This window comes from Channa argus, chromosome 3 (assembly GCF_033026475.1).
Source record: "Channa argus isolate prfri chromosome 3, Channa argus male v1.0, whole genome shotgun sequence".
NCBI lineage: Eukaryota > Metazoa > Chordata > Actinopteri > Anabantiformes > Channidae > Channa > Channa argus.
Genome location: NC_090199.1, coordinates 21,989,324 through 22,004,560, shown reverse-complemented (window position 1 = coordinate 22,004,560; position 15,237 = coordinate 21,989,324). Strand labels below are relative to the sequence as shown.

Sequence of the window (15,237 nt, the reverse complement as noted above, 5' to 3'; positions counted from 1 at the left end):
GAGATTTTTCTGGTGATGACAAGCAAATGATGTAAAGGACATAAAGGCCAACAAAAGGTCACAGACGATTAGATACCCAAGAACGCTGTTGACATCACCTCTGGTATCATTCGGTACTTAATCACAACTTTTCTTTTTCTATTCATTGTTGCCCCTAAAGGTCTCTGCTCTTATCTTTGGGCAGGACAAAGCTTTGAGGTTAGTTTAGGTCCTTCTCTGAGATCCTGAGGCTTATATAAGGTGGGGGGCCTGACCAGAAAGACGCACAAACCACACAGACACCTCAAAAGCTTCCCAGCCTTTAAGAAAACTTTGGCATCTGTTCACTCTCACCATGTGGAAGGCAGCACTCTTGACCCTGGGCTTGTTGGTAGCACTGGTGGACAGGGTTCACTCCAATGAAAGCCATCCCTCTTTCTATGGGGTGAAACTGTGTGGAAGAGAATTTATACGAGCTGTCATCTTTACCTGTGGTGGTTCTCGCTGGCGAAGAAGCATACCTGAAGTCTCAGGTAAGACTGTTTGAGACCATGTGACATGTTATCCTAGAACCAACCAGTTATATTAAGAAGATTACCCTTTCTTTTTATTAGCTCTTACTGGACAAGAAGCCTTTGACCCCTGGGACACAAATTCCATCCCTCAACTTATGAGCGGGCCGGACCCTACAGAATCCCAATCATGGAAAGATCAGACATTGGATGCAGCATCTGTGTTTACTGGATTCAGCCGCTCAGCTCGCTCGCCAATTTCAGAGGATGTGCTAGAGGCTCTGCGGAGTGCAGATAGGAAAGGGCGGGATGTAGTGGTTGGACTGTCCAATGCCTGCTGCAAGTGGGGATGCAGCAAGAGTGAAATCAGCTCTCTGTGCTGATTCCACTTTCCTAAATATGTCTTGTCCTGTCACACTAGTTTTTCCTATGTAATTCCACGATTTATTGTCACTTATAATAATTGAAATTTCACATTTAGTGCCCCTGTGTTGATTGATACGTTAATGTTAATATGTACTCAAAATGTGTTTATTGTAAATTTCATAGATTCATACATATGTATAATAAAGCTTTGTGTAGTTGTAATAAAAGTCTTTGTTCCTTTTACAAAATATATAATTCAGGCTGTCGTAACACTTCCACTTTTCAAAGAACGTTAAGAAACTCGGTTCCAAAATTAAGGAAGTGGTGGCGATAGCAGTAAGAGTCATGAAAAAGTTTTTTTCATGTTTCTGGTTTCTAGAGGGTATGAGCAAAATAAACAAACTTGAAGTCCTGTGCAGTCGACAGTAACATAGTACATGTGAGACATTTTGTATATTTCAAGGTGTTTGCACGCAGAAGTTTAATTATAACATTCATGATGAGACATTGTCAACAAATCTTGAGTTTTGCTGCACAGCTACGACGATACCTTCCCCGATAGCGCGTCCTGTACGGAAGCCGAACTTGATCAAACCGATCACCCGGCTTGATTGCAAGGCATGCAATCTCTGTTACATACCAGTTAGCATAGCAACCACACAGATCTATTGAGATTCGAAGTTTATATTTAGCAACACATATCATAGTTATATTATATTTAATGTTGCTTGCTACAGCGTAACTGCACTACTTTTCTTAGAAATAAAGATCTACTACATCGGAGTGAGCAGGTAAAACCTTTCGCGCTACTTTCAAGATGATGCTAGCTGGACATGCTACTGGAAGCTGTCGGGATTTGAGATGGGACTGCTGTGTTATGAATATTAATGCGCTCTCTTTGTTGCTTTTATTACAGACATACCTCGGACAGCGCAAAGTGGCGTCCCGATAGTTATTGAACGATACCGTTTTGCAGCCGCTTTTCGGCGTAAATATGTTGTGTCTGCTAAGTATCATAGCAACGCTTAGCTAGCGTGCTAGCTGAATGAGACAGAAATTTAAGTCTGTGCCGTTTGGGCCTCATGAGGACAAGGCTGGACAGGTCGCGGTTGACAAACAGTGTGACTACTAGATTCATGTAAGATGCAAAGGGACGACCGTGTAGTGGTACTTCTAGAAGACAGGAACAAACGTGTCTGTGTTTCGCTCATCCCCGTCAGTGTTTTACTTTATTGTGTCCAAATATTTAGAATAAATGTCGCATACTCTGTTTGAAGTTAAGATTCAACCAGGTTTCCTGCATTCGACCGCCGTTGCTGTTCTTAACGGCGGCATGCTGGTTACAGTCGTTACTGCGTAGCTTAGCTCAGGCTGTACTAGATTTGAGTAATAACGTGACGACATTTGGAGCGGGAGAAGTCTTGTTGTAAGCAAACCTATGTGGCGTACAAGCTTAATAATGTGTGCGTTTGTGTGTTGTAGGATGGAGTGGCAGCCAGATGAACAGGGTCTGCAGCAAGTGCTTCAGCTACTCAAGGACTCTCAGTCCCCAGACACAGCAACACAGAGAGCTGTGCAAGAAGTATCCTCACATCTGTTTGTGTGTTTGTTAGTGGGAGAGAGGGGAATAATGGTGGTGGCAGAAAGATGTGTGATTTTACTTTCTCCAGGAGAGTTAGTTTGTTATAGTAAATGACAATGATTGCTTATTTGATTGTGTTTGTATATTAATATACATTGTCCAAATGTCCAAACAAAGTGAGCTTTTGTTGTGTGTGTGTGTGAGTGGATGATTGAAGTCCTTAAAAGAACCGACAGAAACTAGAGCAACTTAATCAGTTTCCAGATTTCAACAACTATCTCATCTTTGTCCTCACAAGCCTCAAATCTGAGGGTATGTATGTGCACTACAAAAATAAGGACACTAAGAATAGAACAGGATGGCTGTTTACTGAATAACTCCCTAACTTGCCTTGTCCTCAGTAAATGCAGTATTTCTGTAGCATCCTTTCAAATAATTTTACTCTCATCTCACTGCTGCTTTTCTTTTTCAAGACGAGCCTACTCGCTCACTGAGTGGCCTGATACTGAAGAACAACGTAAAGGCTCACTACCAGAACTTCCCCCCCAATGTGGCTGACTTCATCAAACGAGAATGCCTCAACAACATTGGAGATCCTTCACCGCTTATCAGAGCCACAATTGGTGGGTTTTTAATTAGGAAATTGAAAATGGAGTAAGAAAAAGCTAATGTCAGCTGTAATTTCATGCTGATGTGAGTCAGACTACTATGTAGGTGGCTGAATGTTTGCAGGTAATGTGTCTGTGTGGGTGTAAGTGCTGTATTTTCAATAATATGAATGTGACGAGGATTCAAATTTTCAGTTACTCCTGATTTGTAAAGCTGAATTTTATTGTTCTCTGTCATAAAGGCATCCTGATAACAACCATAGCTTCTAAAGGAGAGCTGCAGACATGGCCAGAACTGTTGCCTCAGCTCTGCAATCTGCTCAACTCGGAGGACTATAACACCTGCGAGGTCAGGCTCTTGTAATGGTAATGTAATAATTAAGTGTGTCTGTCTCTTTTAATGTTGTAACTCTTTTTCTTTTTGATTTATCTGCCTTTTAGGGTTCTTTTGGAGCGCTGCAGAAGATCTGTGAAGATTCATCAGAGTTATTGGATAGTGATGCTCTTAACAGACCTCTTAACATAATGATCCCAAAATTCCTCCAGTTTTTTAAACACTGCAGCCCCAAGATCAGGTCAGTTAAGCACTGATCCTGTCTGAAACTATGCCTAATAACAAACTGTCCTTCACCTAAATTTGAAGGGATAATCATTTGTTTTTTTCCCCCCAGGTCTCATGCTATAGCATGTGTGAACCAGTTCATTATTGGTCGAGCTCAGGCCCTGATGGAAAACATTGACACTTTTATTGAGGTGAACCCTTGAGATTTTATTACTTCATAGACCTCTGTTGTTTTTAAACACCTAAGGCATGGTTTTGATATTGTTGTATCCTGTCATCGTGTGAAATGAATAATAATATTTTGTGTGTCACAACTCGAGCCCCTTTCAGACAAAATATGTAACAAAACACCAAGACAATGCAGGAAGTTATCAACTATTTACTCTCTCTATTTCTCTCCTTGTATTTTTGCCATCCAGAGCCTTTTTGCATTGGCTGGTGACGAAGACAGTGAAGTGAGAAAGAATGTGTGCAGGGCTCTTGTCATGCTGCTGGAAGTCCGCATTGACCGCCTCATCCCACACATGCACAGCATCATCCAAGTAAGAGTGTAATTTGATCTGACACACCATCCTAAATAGACAATGTTTAGATTTCCCTTCCTTTTCTTCCTCCTCTTTATTGTCTTGCTGTTTTTCACTAGTACATGCTGCAGCGGACTCAGGACCCTGATGAGAACGTAGCTCTGGAGGCCTGTGAGTTCTGGTTGACTCTTGCTGAACAGCCCATCTGTAAAGAAGCCCTCTCTGGCCACTTGGTCCAGTAAGTGTCAAGAGGTCACTGGACTAGGTTATGTTGGTGACAAGATTATTTAAGCCGATTAGTAATATTGCCTCGCTCTTGTTTTTTCTTAGACTGATCCCTATCTTGGTGAATGGGATGAAATACTCTGAGATTGACATTATTCTTTTGAAGGTTAGCCATAACTGCACCAATCATATTCCAATCTCTTTAAACAAACTTTTTTCTTGTTTCTTGCTGTTCACCTGTGTCCACTCTACATTCACCCATCTCTCCATCCTTCAGGGTGATGTTGAAGAGGATGAGACAATTCCAGACAGCGAACAAGACATCAAGCCTCGCTTCCACAAGTCCCGCACTATCACTCTGCAGCACGAAGGAGGGGAAGGCGAGGAGGGAGAGGACATTGATGAAGATGAGGATGACGATGATGATACGCTGTCTGACTGGAACCTACGTAAGTAACATTAATTTAGGTTTAATTCTTTCTAGTAATGTTATAATTCTTACTTCTTATTCTTATCGAACATTAACAATATATGCTACTTTCACCATAATTATTAAAAATCTTACTTATCTCCGGCAATTTTACCCATAATGGGTCATATATATTCTCTTATAATCCACGGTATTGGGCTAGTCATTTGCAAATTTCTCTTATGCTAAAAGTGGTCTCTCTCCACCAGGGAAGTGTTCAGCTGCTGCTCTGGATGTTCTTGCCAACGTGTTTCGCGAAGAGCTGCTTCCCCATCTCCTACCCCTGCTCAAGGGCCTCCTTTTCCACCCTGACTGGGTCATCAAGGAGTCAGGCATTCTGGTCCTGGGGGCTATTGCAGAGGGTAAGACATGACAAAGAGTTATTCAAATAAAGAAAAATTAAATCTCTGGGATCATTTGACTTGATGTAATAATTTCTCTTGGAAAACTGATGCATTACAATTATAAAAAATGATTTATTTATTTTTTTACCTAATGAAACACAAATGTGTGACACACCAACATTAACAGTCTGTGTTTGGAAAAAGTATGTCAACCATGCCTATCAAAATTCTTTTGAGTCAAGAATAATTTAATTTGCATAGTTTTGATATTAATCATTCCACAGTTAGATAAACTGTTCACAAATTGAAATGATTTGGGTTCTCTCCCTAGAAATCAGCTGGCTCCAAATGCACAACATTGAATCTTAATAAGGTTATAAGCCTAATTGGTTATAACAAGCCCAGAGCAACAGCTATAGGTGTAAAGTAATCATTGGGGAGAATACAACTGTGCTCAGGAGTCACATGCAGCACTTCATATGACGGAGAAAGAGAACTGCATACGTACATGAAAACATCCCAAAGGCGAAGTATCTATGAGATTGTGGATATTTTGCTGCCTCTGGGTCCGAACAGCTTCTTAGTATTCATGGGAAAATTAATTCACATGTTTATCAAAGTGTGTTAAAGGTTAAGTCTGTCTGGCAACTGAAGCTCAGTCAAAGTTTTGTGATGGAGCAAAACACTGACTGAATATTAATCTAAATTTACTAAAGAATTAATATAAAGTATGCAGCAGAAATTGCAGTGATCTGCACAATGAAGATTATATATGATCAAGTCTCGTGCTGTTTCTTGAATCAGTTTGACAATATCAATGTCTGCCCTTAACCAACACAAATTAAAAAAATCGTTTCTCCAGTTACTCATTGTTGTTTGGGTAAAATTTACATAGATTGCACAAACAGACTCAGACATTTGCATCTTCACATACAGCCCCTCGTGATAGTATCTGGACAAACTCAGAATTCCAGTACATGTCTAAAAGGGGTTTTAGTTTTTCTACCAGCACTGTTCGCGTAGCCAGAGTTGAAGACCTCAACCAGAATCTGTTGTATTTAAGAGTTTTGTTGTTCCAGGCTGTATGCAAGGCATGGTTCCTTACCTGCCTGAGCTCATCCCTCACCTCATCCAGTGTTTGTGTGATAAGAAGGCCCTGGTTCGCTCCATTGCCTGCTGGACCCTCAGCCGCTATGCCCATTGGGTGGTCAGCCAGCCCCCTGATGCTCACCTCAAACCTCTCATGACCGAGCTGTTAAAACGCATTCTGGATGGTAATAAGAGGGTGCAGGAGGCAGCATGCAGGTACAGCTCTTTCTTTACCCATAGGCTTAACTCGCCTCTGTTGTCTCAGTTTGCAATTATACTCTGTGTACTCTGTACACATCTTTTCTAAAGTGCATTTGCCACCCTGGAAGAGGAGGCATGTACCGAGCTGGTGCCCTATCTGAGCTTCATCCTGGACACGCTGGTTTTTGCTTTTGGGAAGTATCAGCACAAAAACCTGCTCATCCTTTATGATGCCATAGGAACACTGGCAGACTCTGTGGGACACCATCTTAACCAGCCTGTGAGTCTCAAACACACACACAGTTACACACAATGAATTGATTGTGGTACGGGAACAAAAAAAATGACTGGCCAAACTTGCACAAATCTGTTTTTAGGAGTACATACAGAAGTTGATGCCTCCGCTGATAGCCAAGTGGAATGAGCTGAAGGATGAAGACAAAGATCTCTTCCCCCTGCTTGAGTGTCTGTCATCTGTTGCCACAGCGCTGCAGAGCGGTTTCCTCCCCTATTGCGAGCCTGTGTACCAGCGCTGCGTCACCCTGGTCCAAAAGACACTGGCTCAGGCTATGGTGAGCAGCAGACTCTAACTTTCCATAGGAAATGCAAGGTTTTGCTGCTTTAAATGAGACTTTATCCCATTGTCCAACATACGACCTTTTGTCTCCACATTCTTCTTTGTTTGTCTCAGATGTATAGTCAACAGCCAGACCAGTACGAAGCACCTGATAAGGACTTCATGATTGTGGCACTGGATCTTTTAAGTGGCTTGGCTGAGGGACTCGGGGGCCATGTGGACACACTTGTGGCTCGCAGTAACATTATGACTCTGCTTTTCCAGTGCATGCAGGTGAGGAGAGTCTAATTCTATCCAATTTGATCATAAAGTTACAATCTCTGATTTTTTTTTTCTCTAATCTAACAGTAAACAGCAGATATTTAATGTACTTTATTTACATACTTTGTAATAACCTCGTTGTTTGAGCACTAGTCCAACATTCCTGGAATGGTTTAGCTGTACACATACAGAGGACAGGGACATGCATGCATGTACATCTGTGTTTGAATGATCTCAATGATAGAAGCCTTGCTGTTCATTTATAGCACTATTATAGCCCCAGCCCCAGGAAACGTGCTAATTTCATGCTTTTATTGTGCTAGTCTTGTCTATATATTGTGCTGGTAGATGCTGTAGCTTTTGCAAGAAATAAATTAAACATTAAACAATTTTAGGAATAAAGACAGTGTGTGTTTTCACATTTGTCTTTGTCTCTGTGTCTTTTGTTCCAGGATACGATGCCTGAAGTGAGACAGAGTTCATTTGCTCTACTGGGTGACTTGACCAAGGCCTGCTTCCCCCATGTCAAACCGTGTATTGGTAATTATCTCATTGTCTCACTTGCTTAACCACACACACACACACACACACACACACACACACACACACACACACACACACACACACACACACACACACACACACACACTTGTATAGTACCTAAAAATGTCCTATCATTGTCTCTTTTGTGTGTCTGATGTGGAGATATTGCTGTTAATATTGTTGTGCCTGTTTTTTTTTTTTAGCTGAATTCATGCCGATCCTTGGTACAAATCTGAACCCGGAGTTTATTTCTGTCTGCAACAATGCTACCTGGGCCATAGGAGAGATCTGTATGCAGATGGGTGAGTTGAAACAGATCTATTTTTATACGATGTTAAGTGCTTGTGTGGCTGAAAATTAGCTGTCTATTGATTTGTGTGTCACATAAATTGTCTGCTCTGTCAGGAGTGGAGATGCAGCCTTACATCGCTATGGTTCTGAACCAACTGGTTGAGATTATTAATCGACCTAACACCCCCAAGACCCTGCTGGAGAACACTGGTAAACAAATACACACATTTTACATTTTTCTTTTTCAGGACGGATTTGAAGTTGGAAAATTAGAGCATTTGTCACATGGGAGTAGATATCACATTACCATACTGACTTCTCTCTGTCCTTCTTTAGCAATTACCATTGGTCGTCTGGGCTATGTGTGTCCTCAGGAGGTTGCTCCGATGTTGCCACAATTTATCCGGCCTTGGTGAGCAGCAGTTGATTCTTTCTTTGTCTTTCAATAGAAATGTCATGACGTCTTTGTGGTGTACCTGTAATGTACAACATCTGCACGGACACAGTCAGTATTGCAGTTGTTGTATATCTTACACACTCTTCCCCTAATCCTCTGTTGTTATACAACATCACAGAATATTCATTCTTTTTTCATTCTGCACATATTGGTTTGCTCATCCATGCTTGGCAAAAACCTGTTGAATTTGGTTCCTCAGCAGGGAATACATGTTAACTCATTTCTGAATTTTTCACATTTTTATTTTATTTATGTTTTGAGATCACATTGTTGTAGAACACAATCACAGCATCAAAATGGCTTTGGTGTGGACTTATTTATTCCAATAATTGTGAAATGTGTACAATTGGCAAGTAGTAAAACACAGAAGTCTTAAAGTTTTCTTGAGCCTACACAAAAAAACAAAAATACTTTCTGACACTGTAGGATAATGACGTCATGGCGTTTTTGTTTTTTTACATTTTGAAATTTGTTTTAGCACACTTTTTTCTAGGTAGTAGATTTTACTAATGTTCTGTCACATATAATATATGAGAGTTTAAATCTGGTGGCAGTATTGAGTTAAACAGCTGCTGATTGGTTAATAATTCGGCATGGCAGGTGTACATCTCTGCGGAACATCAGGGACAATGAGGAGAAAGACTCTGCCTTCCGCGGGATTTGCATTATGATTGGTGTGAACCCAGGAGGTGTGGTGCAGGTGAGACGTTGTATGCTGTATATTTATCTGTATATTTTATATTTTGGGGGCTTTGTCTTAAGAACTTTCTCACTGCTTCCCGTGTTTGTTCAGGACTTCATCTTCTTTTGTGATGCGGTGGCCTCCTGGGTGAATCCTAAAGATGATCTGAGGGACATGTTTTACAAGGTGAGTCAAGGTCAAGTGGGTCATGGTCTTATTTAGGAATAGACGCTTCCACAACTAATCCAATTCAGACACAGATTGTAATTCACTGTGGGATCATCACACTTCTCATTCTTCTGGCATCAGAGTGTTTGTCACAGTTTTATGCTCTAAGGCTCAGCAGCATAGACACTACTCTTGTTTTCTCAAGATATTTAAGTAGCCTACCCCTCAAAGCTTACTGTACCACATTACGGTGTTGAATTCACTTTTATAAATTCTAGCAATTAGCTCAGTATAATTAATCAGATTATTGGTTAGGGTTTTATTTTACAGTCTTAACACTCAGCTTACTGAATGCCTACACCAGGGTGGGTCATCCTCCACAACTCACAGATTACATGATTTCTATAATAATTCCACATGTTTTATTCCAGTTTCCCAACGTGTTTACAAAAGATAGATTCCGTTATAGCCAAAATAAATCTACTAATCATGGCTGTTTTGTTTAATGTTACTATTATTATACTGCTTATGTAAAAGAATTTTGCTTAGTACATAGTATTTTCATATCCAGACCAAAGTAAAAGGCCCTAGACCTTTACTGTCTGGGTCAGTTCTAATACTCCAGTCAGCCTCATATCCAGCAGTCGTAGGTACCTATTTTTAGCAAAAAATATGTAAAGTTTAAACAAAACTGGTATGGGTCTTCAAACTACATTGTGACCTAGTTCAAGAAGACAGGGAACAGTGCTAAAAATGTTGAACCCACCTTATTGCACTTTTGTGCACCTGATCTGAGCTTTTGGACTCCAGGGACATTTGCCCACTTGGTTCAGCCTGGCTACATTTAAATGTGGCGCTCCGCTTTTTGGTCTGGTCTCATTAAAACAATTATGAATCTATCTCTAGATGTTAAAAGATTGTAAAATGTTTAGTGTTTACCCCAGCCAAGTATTTGAAAGCATGCCTGTTTCTTTTGTCTTTCTGCAGATCTTGCACGGTTTTAAGGAGCAGGTTGGGGAGGAGAACTGGCAGCAGTTCTCAGAGCAGTTCCCCCCACTACTGAAGGAGAGACTTGCAGCCTGCTATGGCGTTTAGATTCTCTACACCCACCCTAAAGGTAACCCCACACACATCATTATTTAAAAATTAATCATATTTTGTAAAACCAGTACAGAGAAGCTAAAACTAACAGTGAATCTCCTCTGCTCACGTTCATTCTCTGTCAGTCTGCAGCCTGAATTAGCTTACTTGCATGCACCAAAGCTCTCTTGCAGCAAAGCTCTGTTGTACAAAAACAATTTTTAAAAATTCATGAATTACATTCTTCTAATATTCCCCCAAACGAATGTGAATCACCATTATTCCACTGAAGTGCATTTGACTTACAGACTGCTGTAAAAAGTTTGGGGCAGCATTTGTTAAAAATAAGTTGTTCACACTAAACATGAGTAGAAGATTTTCATTGGTTTTAGCATCTATATGGCGATTTCAGACAATATAATTGAGAAATTTACCCAAATTGTTCTTTAAATCTAAATTAATTGCATTAAGGTTTAATTTGAGGTTTAATATTTGGAATTGCTTTCCCTTTTGTCCATCTTCCTAGGTGAGCCAGCAGCAGGAGGAGGGTGAATGGGAAACTCATCCATCTGTGTATTGCACTGCCCTGATCTGGGGGGAGGGAGAGGGATGCTATTGGCCGCTCCCCCTGGCGGACGGCCCCCACGCCCTATGTGTTTGTCCATAGAGGGAGGGTGGGCGGGAGGGAGGGAGGGACAGGGGGGACACCTCTAGATTAACTAGGCAGGGACCCGACACAGAAAAACTAACAGGTAGGGACAGATAGAAAGGGACAGAGAGAAGGACATGCAGGAAGAGAGAGAGGGAGGTAAGGAAAGAGAGGCACAGAGAAAGTTCAGGGAAAGACAGGAAAGGTAATGAATAAGAAGGCAGGGAAATAAAGGTGTGGTACGGTCTGTTACTTGGCTGAAAGATTTTATTGGGATTCATAAACTTAAGAGTAACCAATAGCTTGACTGACAGAGACAGACCAACGTACACAGACTCACACAAACACTTGCACATGCTGTACATGCAGTACATGGAACTGACTGTGGGTGGCACTATTATTTAGACTTTTTGAGACGTATTACTTGTAGTTAGGGATAGACAGGTGTCTAAACTCTGCTTTTTTTCTGGGTGATGTTTTTCTTTTCTGGGGAATAGGAATCAATATAAATTACTTCATCTGTAGTCACAGAATTCTACTTAACTGTAAGATAATCTCGCTATCCACATCTATGTTTCTGACGTTTATTTTGACAAGAGTGCTGCTTAATAGAGCTATCCATTTATCAGATATATTCCTGTCACGTTTTCTACCTGATCAGAAACAAAAACCAACAAAAATAAGAGCAAGTGTCTTTCCTGGTGGCTTCACAGAAACCATTCCTCTAGGAAGGGAGGATTAGGGCTAACACATTTGTTTTTCTCACCAGAGGGGAAGTAATCCTAGAACGATAATTAGATCTTTCGTTTGTGTGTGTGCGTGCGCGCATGCACACATGCATGTGCAGTTTGTAAATCCTTACTTCGGCATTCTGTGTTAACAGTGTGTGAAATATGTATTGTTTTCCATATGGTACCAAGCTAAAACTTGACTCCCACCTCAATGTCCTTGGCACCTATTAACTGTGACCAAGTGTTTGTGTGTGTGTGCGCGTATGCAGGAGTGAATGTGTACTTGTTTACGTCTACATTCGTATCAATATCCATTTGATGCCATATTGATATCTTAAGTAAAATAGTGATTGGCAGTGTAATTTTGATCTTTATATTGTTTTAAAACTGGTCCATATTTTTGTTTTTTAGTTTTTTGTTTTTGCTGCTACTGATGACTTTTGTTTCTATAGTGGACTTAAAATTCACACAATTAACACAAAAAATTTAATGCTATTGTCAGTGACTGTTAAATTGTTTTTGCACTTTTTTATTTTACCTTTCATTTTTGTATGGACTTTTTTTTGACCTCACCCATATGATAAGTCTTGACCCTAATGTCCGTGTTTGTCATAATGTGTTGCACTGTGAAACTATGTCTTTTTGTGAATGGCAAAAATATACCAATACTAAATGGCGAATAAAAACACCTTTGTGAAACTGCGACTAATCCGCACTTTTACAATGACTAACCTTGCCATATTGCTAAGGTGTGTGTGTACTGTGTGTGTGTGTACATGTGTGAGATTTTGACTTGGGCATGAGCATGAGTAGGCACGCATGAGTACCTTTTGTGGCCAGTGAGCATGTTTTGGATAGTTAGATGGCGGTCATATGATGTGTGCACAGTAGGGGTGCAAATATTTTGTTTGGAAGGGTTCTTAACCTACTTTGTGTGCATGCTGTGTTTCCTGTGTTATCAGTGTGTGTGTGTGTGTGTGAATGTGTGTGCAGTAGTGTATGTTTAAAGTATATCTATGTAAACAGTAATATGACTGCCCTTTACACACCAACACACAACCTCAATTCAGAACACGAGGAGAGCACAGTTTATGTACAAGAATAAGAGCTAGGACACTGCCAAAGAGCAATAGCCACTGAAATATCAAAACAATAAGTAGAGAAAAGCTGCTATTTCAGTATTCAATATTTGCATCATGGTGATGTAAGACTTTTTAAAATGAATCGCGGAATAATCAGCAAAATTTAATAAGGGATCTATATTTTTTCATGGATATTCTGCCAGTGCTTTTTAGCATGCTGACCTTTTGGAAACAAACACTGACGCTTGATTTGACCTAGACTGTGACCACTGAGATAATCAACCAATCATTAATCAGCTTAAATACAAGACAATCTGAGCCCTGGTCTAGATCTAGTTCTACAGTCTCTTAGTTCAGTGCTCGTACGAGTTGTTGATGTTTTTAGTTGCGTGTTAATTTCAGTGTTTAAAACTGAGGTTTCATTAACCACTTTTGTATCTAAAAGATGAGTGCATCAGTACATTTTCTGTGAGTAAGCTGTATTAAACTCGTTCAGTGACAGATTTATTTATACAGCGGGTTTGAATGACATTAGGGGTGACACATTTTTGAGTAGGTGCAAAAAAAGATTGGGAACAAAGGACAGATGGATTATTTTTTTTTTAATTTGTTTATATAATAAAGAGCACGATATTGTTGCAGTTTGGCAATTTTTGACAGACTCTGGTACCTTTTTGCTATTCACCAGTCATGTGCCCATTTTTTGGAAGGTGGGAAGGGAAATAAAATCCTTTCAAGTCTATTATTTGATTTAGAGTTTATGTGTAAAATCTCTGGAAAGTCCAGCTGGATTGTGGATTATTGAAATAAATCATGTCATGCATGCTAAAGGCTGACTGGTAGAGTTGCCAGTGTGGTGTCTTTTGTGAGAAGATGATGGGTTGGATTCTTCTGCACTTTAAAAATAGCCTAATATTTTAAAGAATATTAGAGACTCATCCAGACTCTGAGATGTTTCCTGCATTTATGTCGTGTTTTCTGTGTGTATGTCTTTAAAAACAACTGTTTTATCAGCTCTATCCACATTGTTGAAAAATTGCTGGGTATATGCTTCCATAACAGCTGCCTGCTCCTGGAGCTTATTTACAGCAATGGAATATCGCTGGAATATGATCCAGTCTGAAGTGAAATACTTTACCACCAAATGCAAGTCATAGTTTAAAGTAAGATGTCTTTTCTTTTGACTACTTTTGGGATATTGCAGTTTATTTATTGTTTGTTACAATAGTGCAAATCAATAGTATAGACCACAGGATGCAAAACAGAAAGGTTAAGTCACAATCATGAATTACATATGAACAGCAATTTACTGTGGCCTCAAGTCAGACTGTAGATTATACACTATACACAACAGTTTATTATCATTACTCTATAGAATTAAAATGTTTTATGCATATTTGAGGATATACGGTATTTAATTTTTAAAATGTAACAATTATTAAAAAGTGATAAATACGTTCTGATACACCCTTGTGAAGCAATTTTCATTTTACCACAGATGGCTTCAGTTATTTTGTTGCATCAAATTTCGAGTACCTATCGCATTTTAATTTTAAGACTTTTGCACTCAGCAACTCTGTTAAAAAAGCCTGTAAACTAGGCCAGAAAATCAAAGCAATCATTAATAATGAAGAGAACTGTTCTGAAAACTAGGGGGTTGAGAAACCTTCCTGTGGAAACCTGTTGTATTTCTGCCTGATTTATTGTGATAGATTCCACCATTTTTTAAAAGTTGTGTGTTGTTTTTCTTAAACACTTCAGGTCATCTCTTTAGACAGTTAATCTTAGGCCACATACATTATGGGAATAAGCTACTCTACAGGTTTCTCAAGTTAATTGTTTCTCCTGGATCTCTGGGTAGAACTGGAGCAGAGTAAATGAGAGAAAAATCTCTTTCTCTGTCTCTATCACAATATATCATATAATCATCCCTATATTCAGATAACTACAAACACTTCTATATGAAGGCAGTTTGAGACAAAAAAAAAATGTGCAACTGATACACTGTGACAAAGCTCGATTGTTTCAAGGACTGAAAAAATTCCCACAAAGGAAATATTTATTTTAATGAGCATGCTTCTGTTTTATAGCTGCTGTATAAACTACTAAAACAGGCTTTTCTTGTCTCCTTATCTGTCTCCCTATGTTTATGTCTCAGTTGAAATTCTGTTACTGCATTAGGGTTTTTATGAGTCCTGATCGAAATTAAAGTTTGGATCAGACAAATTAAGACTCTACTATGAAATCTTACATTT

The 15,237-nt window shown here is 39.6% G+C and overlaps 2 protein-coding genes across 5 annotated transcripts; both read left to right on the top strand.

Moving 5' to 3' along the window:
• Positions 1 to 250: 250 nt before the first annotated feature.
• Positions 251 to 1,085, top strand: rln3b (relaxin 3b). Its single transcript, XM_067497972.1, has 2 exons — positions 251 to 512; positions 594 to 1,085. The coding sequence occupies exons 1-2, from the start codon at positions 335 to 337 to the stop codon at positions 872 to 874; spliced, it is 459 nt and encodes a 152-aa protein (XP_067354073.1). The 5' UTR covers positions 251 to 334; the 3' UTR covers positions 875 to 1,085.
• A 357-nt stretch (positions 1,086 to 1,442) lies between these two features.
• tnpo2b (transportin 2b) lies at positions 1,443 to 14,447 on the top strand. Of its 4 annotated transcripts, none has more exons than XM_067497951.1 (24): positions 1,443 to 1,648; positions 2,340 to 2,439; positions 2,676 to 2,751; positions 2,913 to 3,062; positions 3,290 to 3,396; positions 3,489 to 3,622; positions 3,719 to 3,800; positions 4,029 to 4,151; positions 4,253 to 4,371; positions 4,464 to 4,524; positions 4,636 to 4,807; positions 5,037 to 5,189; positions 6,251 to 6,476; positions 6,570 to 6,741; positions 6,839 to 7,033; positions 7,153 to 7,311; positions 7,746 to 7,839; positions 8,046 to 8,144; positions 8,248 to 8,343; positions 8,470 to 8,545; positions 9,191 to 9,290; positions 9,384 to 9,458; positions 10,428 to 10,557; positions 11,047 to 14,447. In XM_067497951.1, the coding sequence occupies exons 2-23, from the start codon at positions 2,341 to 2,343 to the stop codon at positions 10,533 to 10,535; spliced, it is 2,676 nt and encodes an 891-aa protein (XP_067354052.1). In that variant the 5' UTR covers positions 1,443 to 1,648; position 2,340; the 3' UTR covers positions 10,536 to 10,557; positions 11,047 to 14,447. The 4 variants fall into 4 exon arrangements, with proteins under 4 accessions (XP_067354052.1, XP_067354050.1, XP_067354051.1 ...); XM_067497949.1 differs by lacking the exon at positions 1,443 to 1,648 and adding an exon at positions 1,672 to 1,995; XM_067497950.1 differs by lacking the exon at positions 1,443 to 1,648 and adding an exon at positions 1,673 to 1,995 and having other exon boundaries at positions 7,752 to 7,839.
• The last annotated feature ends 790 nt before the right edge of the window (positions 14,448 to 15,237 follow it).

Bases quoted from the DNA above. Each gene is read 5' to 3' on its own strand.
- tnpo2b (XM_067497949.1), top strand. From the start codon at position 1,940: ATGAGGACAAGGCTGGACAGGTCGCGGTTGACAAACAGTGTGACTACT. The intron at 1,996-2,339 runs GTAAGATGCAAA...TGTGTGTTGTAG, and splicing joins AGTGTGACTACTAGATTCAT to GATGGAGTGGCAGCCAGATG. The intron at 2,440-2,675 runs GTATCCTCACAT...AAGAACCGACAG, and splicing joins CACAGAGAGCTGTGCAAGAA to AAACTAGAGCAACTTAATCA.
- rln3b (XM_067497972.1), top strand. From the start codon at position 335: ATGTGGAAGGCAGCACTCTTGACCCTGGGCTTGTTGGTAGCACTGGTG. The intron at 513-593 runs GTAAGACTGTTT...TCTTTTTATTAG, and splicing joins AAGCATACCTGAAGTCTCAG to CTCTTACTGGACAAGAAGCC.